Source organism: Solanum lycopersicum, chromosome 1 (assembly GCF_036512215.1).
Source record: "Solanum lycopersicum chromosome 1, SLM_r2.1".
Classification (NCBI taxonomy): Eukaryota; Viridiplantae; Streptophyta; class Magnoliopsida; order Solanales; family Solanaceae; genus Solanum; species Solanum lycopersicum.
Window position 1 is genome coordinate 87,545,164 of NC_090800.1, and position 14,724 is coordinate 87,559,887.

The 14,724-nt window shown below is 33.3% G+C and overlaps 2 protein-coding genes and 1 pseudogene across 3 annotated transcripts; 1 reads left to right on the forward strand and 2 right to left on the reverse strand.

Annotated features, from left to right (window-relative positions):
- Positions 1-4,296: 4,296 nt before the first annotated feature.
- Positions 4,297-7,387, forward strand: LOC101255343 (receptor-like protein kinase BRI1-like 3). Its single transcript, XM_004231271.5, has 2 exons — positions 4,297-4,722; positions 4,818-7,387. The coding sequence occupies exon 2, from the start codon at positions 4,961-4,963 to the stop codon at positions 7,358-7,360; it is 2,400 nt and encodes a 799-aa protein (XP_004231319.1). The 5' UTR covers positions 4,297-4,722; positions 4,818-4,960; the 3' UTR covers positions 7,361-7,387.
- A 204-nt stretch (positions 7,388-7,591) lies between these two features.
- LOC101252531 (germin-like protein subfamily 1 member 14) lies at positions 7,592-8,670 on the reverse strand (annotated as a pseudogene).
- Positions 8,671-8,900: 230 nt separating this feature from the next.
- Positions 8,901-13,768, reverse strand: LOC101252824 (disease resistance protein RPV1-like). 2 transcript variants are annotated; one of them, XM_004230354.5, is made up of 5 exons: positions 13,045-13,768; positions 11,428-12,523; positions 10,961-11,356; positions 9,947-10,855; positions 8,901-9,805 (listed from the first exon to the last, which is right to left on the reverse strand). In XM_004230354.5, the coding sequence occupies exons 1-5, from the start codon at positions 13,569-13,571 to the stop codon at positions 9,248-9,250; spliced, it is 3,486 nt and encodes a 1,161-aa protein (XP_004230402.1). In that variant the 5' UTR covers positions 13,572-13,768; the 3' UTR covers positions 8,901-9,247. The 2 variants fall into 2 exon arrangements, with proteins under 2 accessions (XP_004230402.1, XP_069148940.1); XM_069292839.1 differs by having other exon boundaries at positions 11,428-12,519; positions 13,045-13,660.
- Positions 13,769-14,724: the final 956 nt, after the last annotated feature.

A 14,724-nucleotide genomic window follows, 5' to 3' on the forward strand; every position in this document is an offset into this window, starting at 1 on the left:
TTGGTTAATAATTAAAATTATATGTCACTAAATTTTAATGAAAAAAACAATCAAATAGGTTAAGTGATTTTCTGTGCAAAGAAGTCATAATTGAGTGACTTTTGAGTTGAAAATGAAAGTTGAGTGACTTTTTGTGCAAAGAAGCTATAATTGAAAGACTTTTGAGTTGAAAATGAAAGTTCAGTGACTTTGTGTGAAAACAATTGTTATTTGAGTGACCATCAAATTTATTAACTCCAATATTGCATGTACTCAACATAGACACCGCCACTTTGCCTTACAATGAAAATACACTACATTTTATTTCATCAGCCAATCTTTATTCAATACATCAATCAACCTGAATGAAAATCAATCCAAAAGAGCAAATATCAATCTTATTAACAAACTAGTCCTGGACACGTGCTTTGCACGTAAGTTCCACAAAAATATAATATGTTGTAAGAGTTACATTAAATCCAAATTGTGATGAATTTCACAAATGATTTAACGAAAAAATATACAAATGAAATAAATGAACAATCAACCTATATAAATGACTATTGTAAAATGTAAATGTCAAATAATTAGATATTTCGATAACCTGTCAAATGTGGACAACATAATTAAATGTGATCAATAATTTTCTTTTTATGTTATTAGGTTGAAACCTACAATATATTAGTTTGTTACATTTATAAGAAAAGGACAATACAAACATAACATACTTTCTCAATTTGTACCAAAGTTTGAATTAACATATGTACTTGTAACAAGTATATAAGTTGTCTACATATTACATTCACATGACATAGTGTTCTTCTTTGTAGCATGAACAAAAATTTCAATAGTTTGATCGTGATTATTTTTCATACTTCTTATCATACTTTACTTTTTTTCTCTTTATTATTTTTTTCTGTAACATTACTGTTTTGTATCCTTTGCCTTAATTTTTTCTTCCCTTTTCGTTTATGTTTCATCGATTTTATTTTTATTGTTTTCTTACATCCACATTTTCATTCATAAAAAAATAAAAATAAAATGATTATCTACAAACACAAAATAATTAAAAGTGAATTTCTTTTCACTTTTGACTGTAATTTATAATGTGTAAAATTTATTTTAAAAATTTAAAATTATTCTATATGAATTCATGAAATGATATAAAATAATTAAATAATTTAACCTTTGTATTTCAAATCATAATTCATAAGTAAATATGCATACACATTTCAAGATGGTGAATACAATGTGAAAATGCTTTCTTGTCAGAAATATTTATTTAAGAAAATAGAAGCAATATAGTATTTATTTAATTAAACTTACTGATAAATGAGAGCATAGAAAAATAATTCTTTGAGTGGCTTGACTCCATCTTTGCATTCACTGATTCACAAATTATGCTTATCAAGTAATCCATGAACATCCCCATATATATAATTGTTAACAATTACATTGAAGTTGACAATAATAATGCAAAATAAGTGTCATCAAGATAACTCTTTAGTTTTAAAATGCTTGGACTTCCGCTTAATAACTTTGTATCTTTCAATATCTTTATAATATAATATAATGCACATCTGAATACCTTACAATTGCTCTCATTCATATCTAGTTTTTTATTTAATTATTAGAATATATTTTTTATTTTGTACATAAAAAAAAATTAAATGAAAGACAAATGATAATTCAACTTTGAAGTTAGAAGCTTATCACTTATAATAATATTAGACAAATTCCTAGCGTCCTCAGAGTATTTCACTCATTCAGCATTAAATGTTGCGTTGTTTCCTCTTCAACAAAATTTTCATTGAAGGATTGAGATTAAACCTATTTGGATATCCACGATCTTTGAATGAATCGCTAAACTCCATCTAAGAATTTAATAGCAAAAGCTCATATTTTGTTCCAAATTGAGATATAACATTTCTATATAGAAATTGAAATTGATGATTTGATATAATCATAATGAATTCAACTTTCAATTTAGGACTCTATTTTTCTCTCTTTTTTCACAACGATGCTAGAATTCATAAAGACCTAAAAGTGGGATAGGGGTGGGGCAAGGGAGGTCAATAACAACAAGATTCTAAATTCTTGAATATTTTTAACTAAAAAATTAATTCTTTTTCCGATGGATTCAAATTGAAAAGGAAGACTTACAATTTTGTGATTATCTCCGACTTTGTGATTATCGCACTTTCAAAATGTTGAATAGATTGACTTCAGGAGCGAAAGGAATGGGAGTGAGATGGAGAACCGTATGAATTAAGAAATTCTCAAGTACGAATCCAATGGAAGGAATTGAACTGACTATTCCAATCGGGGAGAACAGGTCATTCGATGGAGAGATTCTGAAACTGCAGATGTTTCCTAAATGAAAGTTATATATTAGCTAGCTAGGGATAGAGATGGGTTGAATTCTCAAAATATGATTATTATTTTTTTTGGATATGTCTGAAATGATTCCAAAGTGAATATATTTAGAAGAAATTACATAATTCGATATTATTTCACTATCATATATACTATTTTCACATATACTTTTAAAATATTAATTTCTGGACACGTGCATTGTACGTGTATCCTAATTATATGAGATAGATATTTTTGAAATCGTAAGACAATACTAAAATATGATTGTGATGATTAGTTGTGTATGGCATCAATTTGATTAAATATATATGAGATTTTTTTTTCCCGTTTGATGTTTCGCATCGAATTCATGTGTGATATTGCACTTTGAGGGTACTTCCTATAAGATCTTTCTATTATCAAGAATTGAATTCAAAAGATTGAATTAAGAACGAATAAATATTTATCAATCATAACATATTTGATAAAAATATATATGAATTTCGGTCTGCACATATTATAAAAGGGCAAACTTCAAATTTATTTCAAATTAATTAATTAATAAGGGTTCTTACTAACATGTTGATGACATTTCTTACTTACTTAGATATCTGACCCTTCACTAAAAATACAACCAAAAATACAACCTTTCCAAGAAAGAGTGAACAAATACATTGAAAGTTTAAAATGATTACTCCAACATATACCACACAGAAAATAAAGAGAAATCGCAATTATTTTCTCTTTTAAAAATAAAAACTAAGACTTTTATGATTAAATAAAGAATTGTACTGTTGCATAAAAAATACAAAAAATAAAGAGATCACAACTAGTAAGAACCCCTATTAATTAATTAATAAGGATTCTTACTAACATGTTGATGATATTTCTTTCTACTCATTCAATTTTGTTCTGCAGTAAAAAAATAATTTTTCCCGGAAAGAGTGACAAATACATTGAAAGTTTAAAAAGCTCACTCCAAAACATACCACACGAAAAATAAAGAAAGGTCACAATTATTTCCTCTTTTAAAAATAAAAATTATGAATTTTATAATTAAATAAAGAATTGTAGTATTGCGTAAAAAAAAAATAAAAAAAAAAGTCATTTCATACAATAGCAAATACAGAAACAAAAAAATATGAATAACATATCCTAAAATTGCTTGGATTCTTAATATGCCAAGATATTATCTAGATTTGACAATCAATTTATTAAAAATAAAAGAAACAATTATAAAAGTAACATAACTCAAACGAAAAAATAATAGGAAATAATTCTTTTTTATCTGATTTGATAGGAAAATTGTTACTCACTCGTCTTCAGGTTTAGTAGTATGGACTCATCTCAATGTATAATAACACTTATAAATGTTTTAGGACCTTGTCTATCATACTATTTTATATAGAATTTTAGAGATAAATTAGAGAACTCTCAAAAATGTTAGAATGAACTCCTAAAGAAGTAAAGATATGTACCCAATTCTATTAGCTGCCTCAGTATGAACATAAATACAATCATTAATACATATGAAATATTTTGTCAATAAGCAAGTTGACTTCTAACAAAATGAAATTCAATTAATATGATAATATTTTTGTCTATATATTTTAATGTGATGTCTTTTATTATGGATGTCATGTCTATATTTATTTCTATAAATTTATTCTTCTAATGTCAATTAGGGGACAAACGTGCAATGTACGTTTTTGAGGATTAGTAATATAATAATAAAGAGAAAAAAATATTTTTTTTTTGATATAAAATTTGATATAGTGAATTGAAGTTGATTACATTAAAAAATGTTGATATCAAATTTGAGATAAAATTTAGTGTTTGAGTTGAAGATGGACTGACGAAAGAAAAAGTTGAACCAAATCTCAGGTTTGACTGGACCTAAATAAGAGGAAAAATAGCATATCAAAAAATAAAATAAAACAGACTAGTCATGAGGTGCCTCTTGTTGAATGTTTTTAGAAAAAAAAAGAGAGAAATAAATTCCACACAAAAAAGTGCTAATTCTACTCATTCATCTTGACCAATCACCAGTTTACCACTACACTATTTCCCCTTCATTTTCTTTCTACTTTAAAACATTCTTTCAACAAATTTTACTTGGTTGAGTTTTGCAGAAACTTTGTTGTTCCTTGTATTTATGTTTATGTTTTACTATACCCATTTTTTCATGAACTTCCTGTGACCAGCCAACAATTCTGTCTGAATATCATACTCTACCCTTACCCCCTCAACCCCACATCAAGAAACCTCTTCTTCACTACTGAAATACTGTTGTTTGTACAAGCAAAACACTGCAGCAGCTGTCATACCATAAATCCCTCTTATTAACAAACTCAAGATCTTGAACTGAAAATACCCATCAAGAAACTGGTAAAGTTTTTGTCTTTTCATTCATTTCTTGATTTATCTGTCATTTCTGGAGCTCTTTTATTCACTCTGTTTGGTTTTTCATCATTAATGGGCAGGTTTTCTTGAATATTTGGAGATTAAATAGTTGAAAGAATTGATTTTTATGCAGTTGGTTGGTGCTGGCGTTTGTTTTCAGTAAGATTAGCTACAAAGATTCTAAAGAATTGATTTTTATGCAGTTGGTTGTACTTTTTTCAGTATGAGGAGTCATAAAAGATGTCAAGAATATTTTTCACTAAATGGGGTGATGATTTTTTTTGTCTTTATCATAATACTTCTGAGTTGTAGTTTTCTTGTGGTGGTGTCAAATGCAAGAACACTGCCTGAAAATGATCAAGTAGGGAGGTTATTAGCCTTCAAGAAGTCCTCTGTTGAATCTGATCCAAATGGATTCTTGAATGAATGGACTTCATCTTCTTCAAGCCCTTGCTCTTGGAATGGGATTTCATGTTCAAATGGTCAAGTAGTTGAGATTAATCTGTCTAGTGTTGGGCTTGGTGGTCCACTTCACCTCACTGATCTCATGTCTTTGCCTACTTTACTAAGAGTTAAGTTTAATGGCAACCATTTCTATGGCGATCTTTCCTCAATAGCTAGTTCTTGTAGCTTTGAGTATCTTGATTTATCAGCTAATAGTTTCTCTGAGGTTCTTGTTTTAGAGCCTTTGTTGAAGTCTTGTGATAAAATTAAGTACCTAAATGTCTCTGGGAATTCAATTCAAGGGGTTGTTCTAAAGTTTGGACCTTCACTGTTGCAGCTTGACTTATCAAGTAATACCATTTCAGATTTTGACATTTTAAGTTATGCACTGTCTAATTGCCAGAATTTGTATCTGCTTGAATTTTCCTCAAATAACTTAACTGGAGAACTCAATGATCTTGATTTTGGGACTTGTCAAAATCTCACTGTCCTAAATTTGTCTTTCAACAACCTTACCTCAACTGAGTTTCCACCCTCTTTGGCAAATTGCCAGAGCCTCAATACACTGAACATTGGCCATAATTCGATCCGAATGGAGATTCCTAGCAAGTTACTGGTGAAGTTGAAGAGCTTGAAGCAATTGGTGCTAGCCCACAATCAGTTTTTTGATAAAATCCCATCAGAATTGGGGCAGAGTTGCAGCACACTTGAGGAGGTTGATCTTTCTGGAAACCGGCTTACTGGTGAACTGCCTTCAACTTTTAAATGGTGCTCCTCACTTTTCAGTCTCAATCTTGGTCACAATGAGCTATCTGGTGATTTCTTGAATACTGTTATCAGTTCATTGACAAATCTTAGGTATCTTTACTTGCCATTCAATAACATAACTGGTCACATACCAAGGTCTTTGGTGAACTGTACAAAACTTCAGGTGCTCGACCTCAGTTCCAACGCATTTATAGGGAATGTACCTTCTGAGTTGTGTTTAGCAGCCTCGGGCTTTCCACTGGAGACGATGTTGTTAGCCAGTAATTATCTTACTGGAACTGTGCCTAAACAGCTTGTACATTGTAGGAACCTCAGGAAGATTGATCTCAGCTTCAATTACCTGACTGGTTCGATCCCGTTGGAGATTTGGACCCATCCAAATCTTATGGAATTGGTAATGTGGGCTAATAATCTCACAGGTGAAATTCCTGAGAGCATTTGCATCAATGGAGGAAACCTTCAAACACTCATTCTAAATAACAATTTCCTCTCAGGGGCACTTCCACAGTCCATTTCCAATTGTACCAATTTGGTTTGGATTTCGTTGTCCAACAATCGACTTTCTGGAGAGATGCCACAAGGAATTGGGAATCTTGCAAATCTTTCTATCCTTCAGTTGGGTAATAACTTACTTACTGGACCAATCCCTCGGGGATTAGGTAAGTGCAGGAACTTGATATGGCTAGATTTGAATAGCAATGCTCTTACAGGTTTGATCCCTCTTGAACTTGCTGATCAAGCTGGCCATGTTAATCCGGGAAAGGTTTCTGAAAAACAGTTTGCTTTTGTGAGAAATGAGGGTGGAACTGAATGCAGGGGTGCTGGTGGACTGGTTGAGTTTGAGGGTATCCGTGAAGAGAGGCTTGAGATTTTGCCTATGGTTCACTTGTGTCCATCAACTAGGATCTATTCTGGCAGGACGATGTACACCTTCACGAGCAATGGTAGCATGATTTACCTTGATCTTTCCTACAATTCTTTATCAGGAACTATTCCTGATAATCTAGGTTCATTGAACTTCCTTCAAGTTGTGAATTTGGGACACAACAATTTAACTGGAACCATTCCATTCAACTTTGGAGGTCTAAAGATAGTTGAAGTTGTTGATCTGTCACATAACAACCTACATGGATTCATTCCACCCTCGTTAGCAAGTCTTTCATTTCTTAGTGATCTTGATGTTTCAAACAATAACCTATCGGGAATGATTCCTTTTGGTGGACAGCTGACTACATTTTCAGCTTCAAGTTACGAAAACAATTTTGGCCTTTGTGGCATCCCCCTTCCTCCTTGTCGTCCAGGCAATGAACACCATTCATCCAGTATTTACCATAACAAGCCTACAACTATACGAATGGTGCTCTCGTTTGTATGTATTATTATTATTATTATCCCACTCGTTGGTATCTGAAATATATAAGAATAACTGCACCAGAAACTCTAATTGGATAGTTGGAAGAATCCATTATTTTCAATGTAGAACACCTATTAGTTAGTGTATACAAATCCACAAAAAATGCAATAGATAGTATTTTAAAGGTTGAACTAGTAAAGCTTAAAATTGGAATCCACCTCTGTGGACGGGTAAAATGAAAAAATAATCAGTCCATAGACAATATTCTATCAATAGTTTCTAAATCACTAGGAATGAAAATACACTATATTTAATATCATTAACCAATCTTTATTCCAATACAACACTCAACCTGAATGAAAATCAATCGTACTCGCAAATAATACTACTCCTAACATGGTAATTAGAACATAAATTGAATGGTACTATATATTTTTCAAGAAACAAATTATGAGTAGTTGGTTTATACTTTTAGTTATTATCCCACCAAAACTGTTGCTGAAGATCATCAATCACTTTCTTGTCAACTTGAAATGCTTTAGCGAGGACATTATGGTTAATTGGTGGATCTGAACCAAATACTGCATTTGCAATTGTGATAACTCCTGGATTTTGGCTGCTCAGACCAGCAAATGCAATGGCATTACTCTTTCCCACATTAAGTTGAAAATGAAGTAGACCTTCAGGAAAAACAAATACATCACCGGGGTTCAGAATCTTGGTGAATAACTTGTTCTTCATATTTGGGCCAGGGTTAGAAAGGACGAAACCAACATAAAGTCTTCCCTTAAGAAGAACAAGAACCTCAGTTCCTCTAGGATGTGTATGAGGTGGATTGAGACCACGTCGTGCAAAATCAATGCGAGCTAAAGAAATGCCTAGAGTGTTGAGCCCAGGTAAATTGTTGACATTGACAGCAGTAACAATTGATCCAAGTATTTCCAGGCTTGTTTAGGCCTGATCTGAAGAAGTCATCAGCCGTCACAAGTTTTGGATCCTTGCAAACTTTTCCATTCACGAAAACTGCATGAAAACAAATACATTAGAAACCAGAAAAAGAAAAACAACGCGAAGCTATAACTTAAATTAAGTATTAATTAATCTCAATTACCAGTTGTTTTAGAGTCATTAACAGCAACACAGAAATCTTGTAAGGGACTTGGGTCTGAGGCAGAGCTAGGTGAAGATGCCAAAGCATATATGGCAATGGTGATAACAAGAAACTTCAGTGCCAAAGCCATAATTAGCTAGATAATTAATCTTCTAATAATTAAAACAATGCTGCTTTAGTTTTATTTCTTGTAAGCTTGAAGGTGAATTTATAGACGAAATTTCTAGATGAGTTACCCCTCAAATGAAACAATGAATTAATTAAGGTAGCTTCTCAATTACCAAGTCTTTGATGATTAGTTTATAATAAACCCAAATCCTGAACCCTTCTTCAACAACTACACAGACTGATGAATCCTCCCTGGGCTATTGGAAATGGTCAGTATTAGGAAATAAAGAGTAACAAAGTCAAAATTGGAAAGATATTAGAAAAGGTAAAACTTTCAATAGTACTCTTTATATTTTACCAATTTAAACACTCGGTATATTTAGAAAAATTTCATGTTATTACTGCGAATGTTCACAAAAACTATACTGTAGTAACATTTAGTCATTAACAGTTACGTTGTTGACATAACTTCATGACACAATTGTTCAAATCAACTTGTAACTGTTGTGAACGTTTACAACTTGCCAACACTCTAGGCATTTCTTTAGCTCGTATTGATTTTGCACCGTACCCACCTCATACTTGAAGTGTAGAATTCTTTAATTCTCCTTACTCCTTAGTCCGTTACTTCATAGGATGTAGCATAACTATGCAGTAGAAAATCATTACAAGTTCATAAGAGTATTTCAGAACACATTTCTTCAAAGAATTCCCATTCATGGATCTCAAGGTATATATGGCAAAATGTAGTCCAATCCAGGCCCGATATGGCCAAAACAGTATAAATCTACAAGCCCTTGACGTTTGGCAGGCGTCATCCCCTGATAAGGATAATCTTTCTGCATTTCATGACTGTTTGAGTTCAAAATCATGTCTACTTGCTCATCATGCATCAAGTGAATACCCATTTCCTTGATGCTAAAACCCTCCATAGTAACAACTGAGACATTCAAGGTGTCACCAGCATCCAGCTGACTCAGAAATATCAAATGGGTGAACCATAACATTTCGTTTTGGGCTTCAGGAAGACCATAGCAAGTCGGGCTATAAATCAGCTTCACATTCTTCTGCTCATTATGGATTATCAAATAAAATTCGATACCCGCAATCCAGACTTTCCAGTCAATTGTGTACACTGAGCACACAGTTATGCCCTGGATCTTGAGATCAGGAGGTGAAGGGACAGCGAAAGATAGAGTTGCTCCAGCACTCTTGTAACAAAACCAATTAGGAACCTTGCTCCCCGGAAGATATATGCTGATCATCCCCCTTTCAAACAACACCTGTGTCATGAAGAATCTCATCAAATATGATGAAAAAAAAAAACAAATAAAGGAACCAACCGATACAACTGTTACATGAAGAATAGATCCGTCATCACCTTCTTTGGGAGTGGGGTGGGGGAATGGAAGAGGAGAAAGTACCTTTACTGGTCCTCTACTTTCTGTATTAGTTGAATTGTTATACAATTTCACTTCGGAGCTTCCGACAGAATCCCACATGCTTAATTCCAATGACTTCTTTTCTATCTCAATTCCTCCCATGGCTTCCAACTTGAAGTTTCCCTCCATATCAGTGAGTGCTTTACAGCCATTTAAATGGTAAACTACTGCACGGCACACTTCTGATAGATATGTTACTCTTTCTAGGGAAGTGCAGTGTCCCAACCTCAAATTGTGGATGCGAGGTAGGTCTATGAGTAATTTAAGCATTGTACAAGAACCTAATTCAAGACTGTTGAGCCTGGACAGAGTTCTGACGCAATCTGGAAGACAACTGATTGGATTTTTACTGAGGTCTAGGTTCTGCAACAACATTAAATTACTGAAATCCCTTGGAAAAGCAACGTCAGATAGATTGCACCCAGATAGACTTAAATTAACCAAAGATTTTGGTAAAGAAACCCATGGAAGATCTAGAACTTTTCTCGGCTTCGGAAGCCAAGACTGGATAAGTGCATGCCATATTGAGTTCTGTTTTCTCTTAGAGGGTAATTGACACATTGGAATTTCATTTGCAAGAAACACTTCCAAGGATTGCATCCTCCACAAGTCCCTAGGCAACTCTACAAGATTTGAGCAACCAGATATTATGAAGGTTTTAAGAACTTTTAGCTTGCAAATCTCTCTGGGCAGCTTCTTAAGTCTTTTGCAGTTTTTGATATTTAAGAAAATGAGCCGAGCCTCTAAGGTTCCAATGGATTCATGAACCTCAATTAGATTGACACATTCTTTGAGAACAAGCTTCTCCAGCATTGGGAGTCCTGAAAAATCAGGAGTTCTAAAAAGAGAATGAGAGTGGCTGAGGTTGAGAATTTTTACCAGTGGAAGCACCTACAATGAGAAACATTACAAGAAAAGGATAAGTAATGAGATTTATATTCTACAACACTTCATGAAGAGTGGAGGACACTAATAACACAAAAACAATTCACATACTCTTCTTCCTTCCCACAGTCTTTCCAAACAGCTGTTCCGCATGTCAAGAACAGATAAGCTCTCCAATGGAAAGTCATTTGGCACACACTTCAAAGGAAAACCTCTCCAATATAGCCACCTCAGATTCTTGGGAAAATCTTTATAAGCACCATTTAGATGTGTATAATTTATCTGAAGCAGTCTTAGCTTGTTCATAACTGTAAAGAGATTCGTTCCCAGTTCAAGCTCATTTAAGGTTTTTGAAGAAAAATTGCTTGTATGCCTGGAGAAACCGAACCGATAACTCTTAACTTCTGTAAGCAGCCACTTTCTTCCACTGCTAGAACTTCCCATGAAGGATTGGTCTTCCTTTACCATATTCATGTCAAAGAAAAGACCTTCAATTGTCTCTGAACCCTGAAAAAGAAATTAGAGAAGAGCAAGTGTCCAAAACAAAAGGAAGTATACACCAGAAAGGAAATGTTTACCATGTCTTCTCTCAATACATTGAATGAATCCTTGTAGTGCCACAACCGGGTACGCCTCCCAGGCTTCTTAGATGATTCTTGACGAACTATTTCTCTGCCCATATCCCGAATCATTTGATGCATTATCAACTTGTTACCCTCAATCGTCAAAAGGAATCTATCTGTGAGATTCTGAATCCCAACTCTTGTATAAATATAAGATTCGTCTAGCACTGCAATAACATAATCTTTGTCCTTCCTTGTAAAGAAGCAGGCAATGTCAAGGAACAAATTCTTATCATGATCATCTTTTAATGAGTCATACCCAAATTTTAGTTTTTTAATGACCTGACTTGCAGGAATCGCTTCCAACTTGTCTAATGCACTCTTCCATACATCGATACTTCTCCCACAAAGAGAAGAACCCAAAACTTGAAGTGCCAGAGGAAGCCCTCCACAATGCTTTACCACCCTTTTTGATAGTTCCATGTAGTCATCAGCTGGGTGGTCCTCCCCAAAGGAATGCCAACTGAAAAGCTCCAGTGATTCATCATTACCCATTTCCCTGACTTTATGGACTTTTTGAATTTCTTCAACCTTCAGCAAACATGAATTCTTAGTTGTTATGATTATTTTACTTCCTGGACAGAACCAATTTTTCATTCCAATTATAGCATGAATTTGTTCTATTTGATCAATGTCATCCAATATGACTAGAACTCTTTTAAAACATATAGCATCTCTTATCTTGATGATCCCTTCATCAGTATCTTGTATTTTACTCTTTTTCCCAGTTAAATCATAAAGGAGCTGCTTTTGTAAGCGAATTAAGCCATCATTTTGCTGAGAAATATCTTGGATATTTGCAAGAAAACTACTACCTTCAAATCTTCTAAAGTTTGTAGTGAAAACATATTTGGCAACAGTTGTCTTCCCGATTCCGCTCATCCCGCAAATTGCAATAAGATTATCATCATGTGATCCATCTTGCAACCATGAAACGATATTTTTGACCCGTGAACTGATCCCAACCAGGTAAGGTGCAACACTCGATATTGTCCGGTTCAGCTTATCCTCAATGAGTTGAAGAATTTCTTCAATGAACTCTGATTCCTTCCTAATCAATTACCAAGGAGCAAATGGATAGGCCAAAATTATTACATCTGACTTTAACGGCTTATAAAAAGGAATTTCTATGCAAGCAAGATAAGTTACAACTGTGTAATCAGCAAAGTAATTGGAATAAAACTGGAAAGCAAAAAAAAATGAAATAAAGAGGAAATACAGCATCCTAACTTAAAAAACAAGACAGACAGACAGACATGAAAGTAATTTGATCTATATTTTTATTTCCTTTTTGATAAAATCAGTTTGTATCATCATACAATACTAGGATGTCTAAATGGAAAGAAGCTCAAGTCGTCAACCCACACATCCATAAATATTTGAGACTTCATCCCCCACTCCCCCCCCCCCCCCAAGCTTTAACTTCACCTTTAATGATTTATAAAATTCCTCAAGAGATGCACATCAACAATATGCAAGATTTACTTGAAAACAGAATCTTAATCTATTCTTGTTTACTCTGCAGTTACTGCAGCATGAAGAATGTACTAGTTCTGGAAAAAAAAAACATACCTATCCTCTTGATTGTTGACTAGAACACCACCCAAATCTGCAACCTCTCCAAGAGCTGCTCTCCATTTTTGGACCTTATCCATCCACTCCCTCTTTCCTTCATCACTTTCAGCTTCAATTTGCCTCTCATACGTCGAAAATGCTTCTGCAAAACTCTTTGTCTGATCTCTAACTTCAGAAGGATCCACATGGTAGAATACAGGAAGAATTGCATGCCCTTTTGTCCTCTTATGTTCAAGGATTTTGACAAGTTCATCAAGGCACCATGTTGAAGTAGCATAGTTCTTTGAGAGGATAATTATTGAACTCCTGGAATTTCTAATTGCATTCTCCAATTCCGTCTTAATATTTTCCCCTCTCTCAATCTCATTATCATCCTTAAACGTACGCCACCCTGCACCTACCAAAGCTGCATAAAGAGTGTCGGTAAAAGTCTTGCGGGTGTCTTCACCCCTGAAACTCAAGAACGCATGATAAATGGATGGATAAACAAAAGAGGAAGATGTTTGTGGTTTTTCAGAACTCATCAGATCAAGTTGACCAATCAATTCTCCGAGTGAGGATACACAACTATACAATGCAGACTAGAGAAAACTAGTATTAGGCTAGTTCCCTTGTCTGCTAATTAGGTGATTATTTATTTAAGCCTTGGATCAATGAATACAGGTCCGAATTCTGACTAAGCGTCCACTAACTTCTGTCTTTTTACCACCAATAATGAATTAAATTAACCAAACAGTTTGATTATGAAAAAGATAAAAGAAGTCAACTGCTTAATTAACTAATCCCTTGTTGATTAGTTTATTCAGAAATCTACAATAATATGGACTCATTAGTCGCACCGCCCAGTATTCTTTTTGCATAGAGAATCTAATGCTACAAAATAAATAAAACTGAATTAAAAAAAAAATTGCACATAATTCTATAATAAAAAAAAAAAGGATGATGTGAAGATTGATCGCATAATAATGGTGTAAGAAGAAACCCTCATTATACTATACATACATACCCTGAAATATGATAGAATCGCCATTTCTGTTGTTGCTGCAAGGTGAGAATCGTTTTATTAAGTTTAACTAATTTGTTTGTTTTTTCTATATTAGTTTTAGTATTTATATATAGTATTATTATAAATAAAAAATGATATGAATTTAAGTGAAATGAACTAATAAATAAGCGATAATTTAAGTAAATTAGACAAATTGTTATAAAATCATTTAGTTTGGATATCCACCAAAGAAGTTACTATATTACTTCCCTCAATTACGAAGATAATCTCCATCTTTATGATTATTATTATCGTAACCTATCATCTCTATAATCTTCTACATTCATGTTTAATGTCATGTTTACGATTAACCTTTTGCGTGTCACTATATTACAATATAAATAAAGACATATGGGTTAATATCGTATACGTTTGATTTAAGGGAACACTTGAATACTTGAAGAATAAGAAAAGCTCTCACCTTTTGTTTCTTTATTTCTATTGCTTTCATCTTTCATATTTCTTATCTAATTTTGCTTTAATTTTACGACACAACTAATACGTATCACTTAAACCATCTATACTCGTATGGCCGTGATTATAATTATATATTGAGTAAAAGAAACATCTAAATAAGTTATAAATTACAATTTTGACTCACTAGTACTTTTAATTTGATGAAAAATTTTATT

Excerpts from the sequence above, each read along its gene's own strand:
- LOC101255343 (XM_004231271.5), top strand. The coding sequence starts at position 4,961 with ATGAGGAGTCATAAAAGATGTCAAGAATATTTTTCACTAAATGGGGTG.
- LOC101252824 (XM_004230354.5), bottom strand. The coding sequence starts at position 13,571 with ATGAGTTCTGAAAAACCACAAACATCTTCCTCTTTTGTTTATCCATCC. Across the intron at positions 12,524-13,044 it reads GTCAACAATCAAGAGGATAG|GAAGGAATCAGAGTTCATTG; the intron begins GTATGTTTTTTT and ends GTAATTGATTAG. Across the intron at positions 11,357-11,427 it reads ATGTATTGAGAGAAGACATG|GGTTCAGAGACAATTGAAGG; the intron begins GTAAACATTTCC and ends TTTCTTTTTCAG.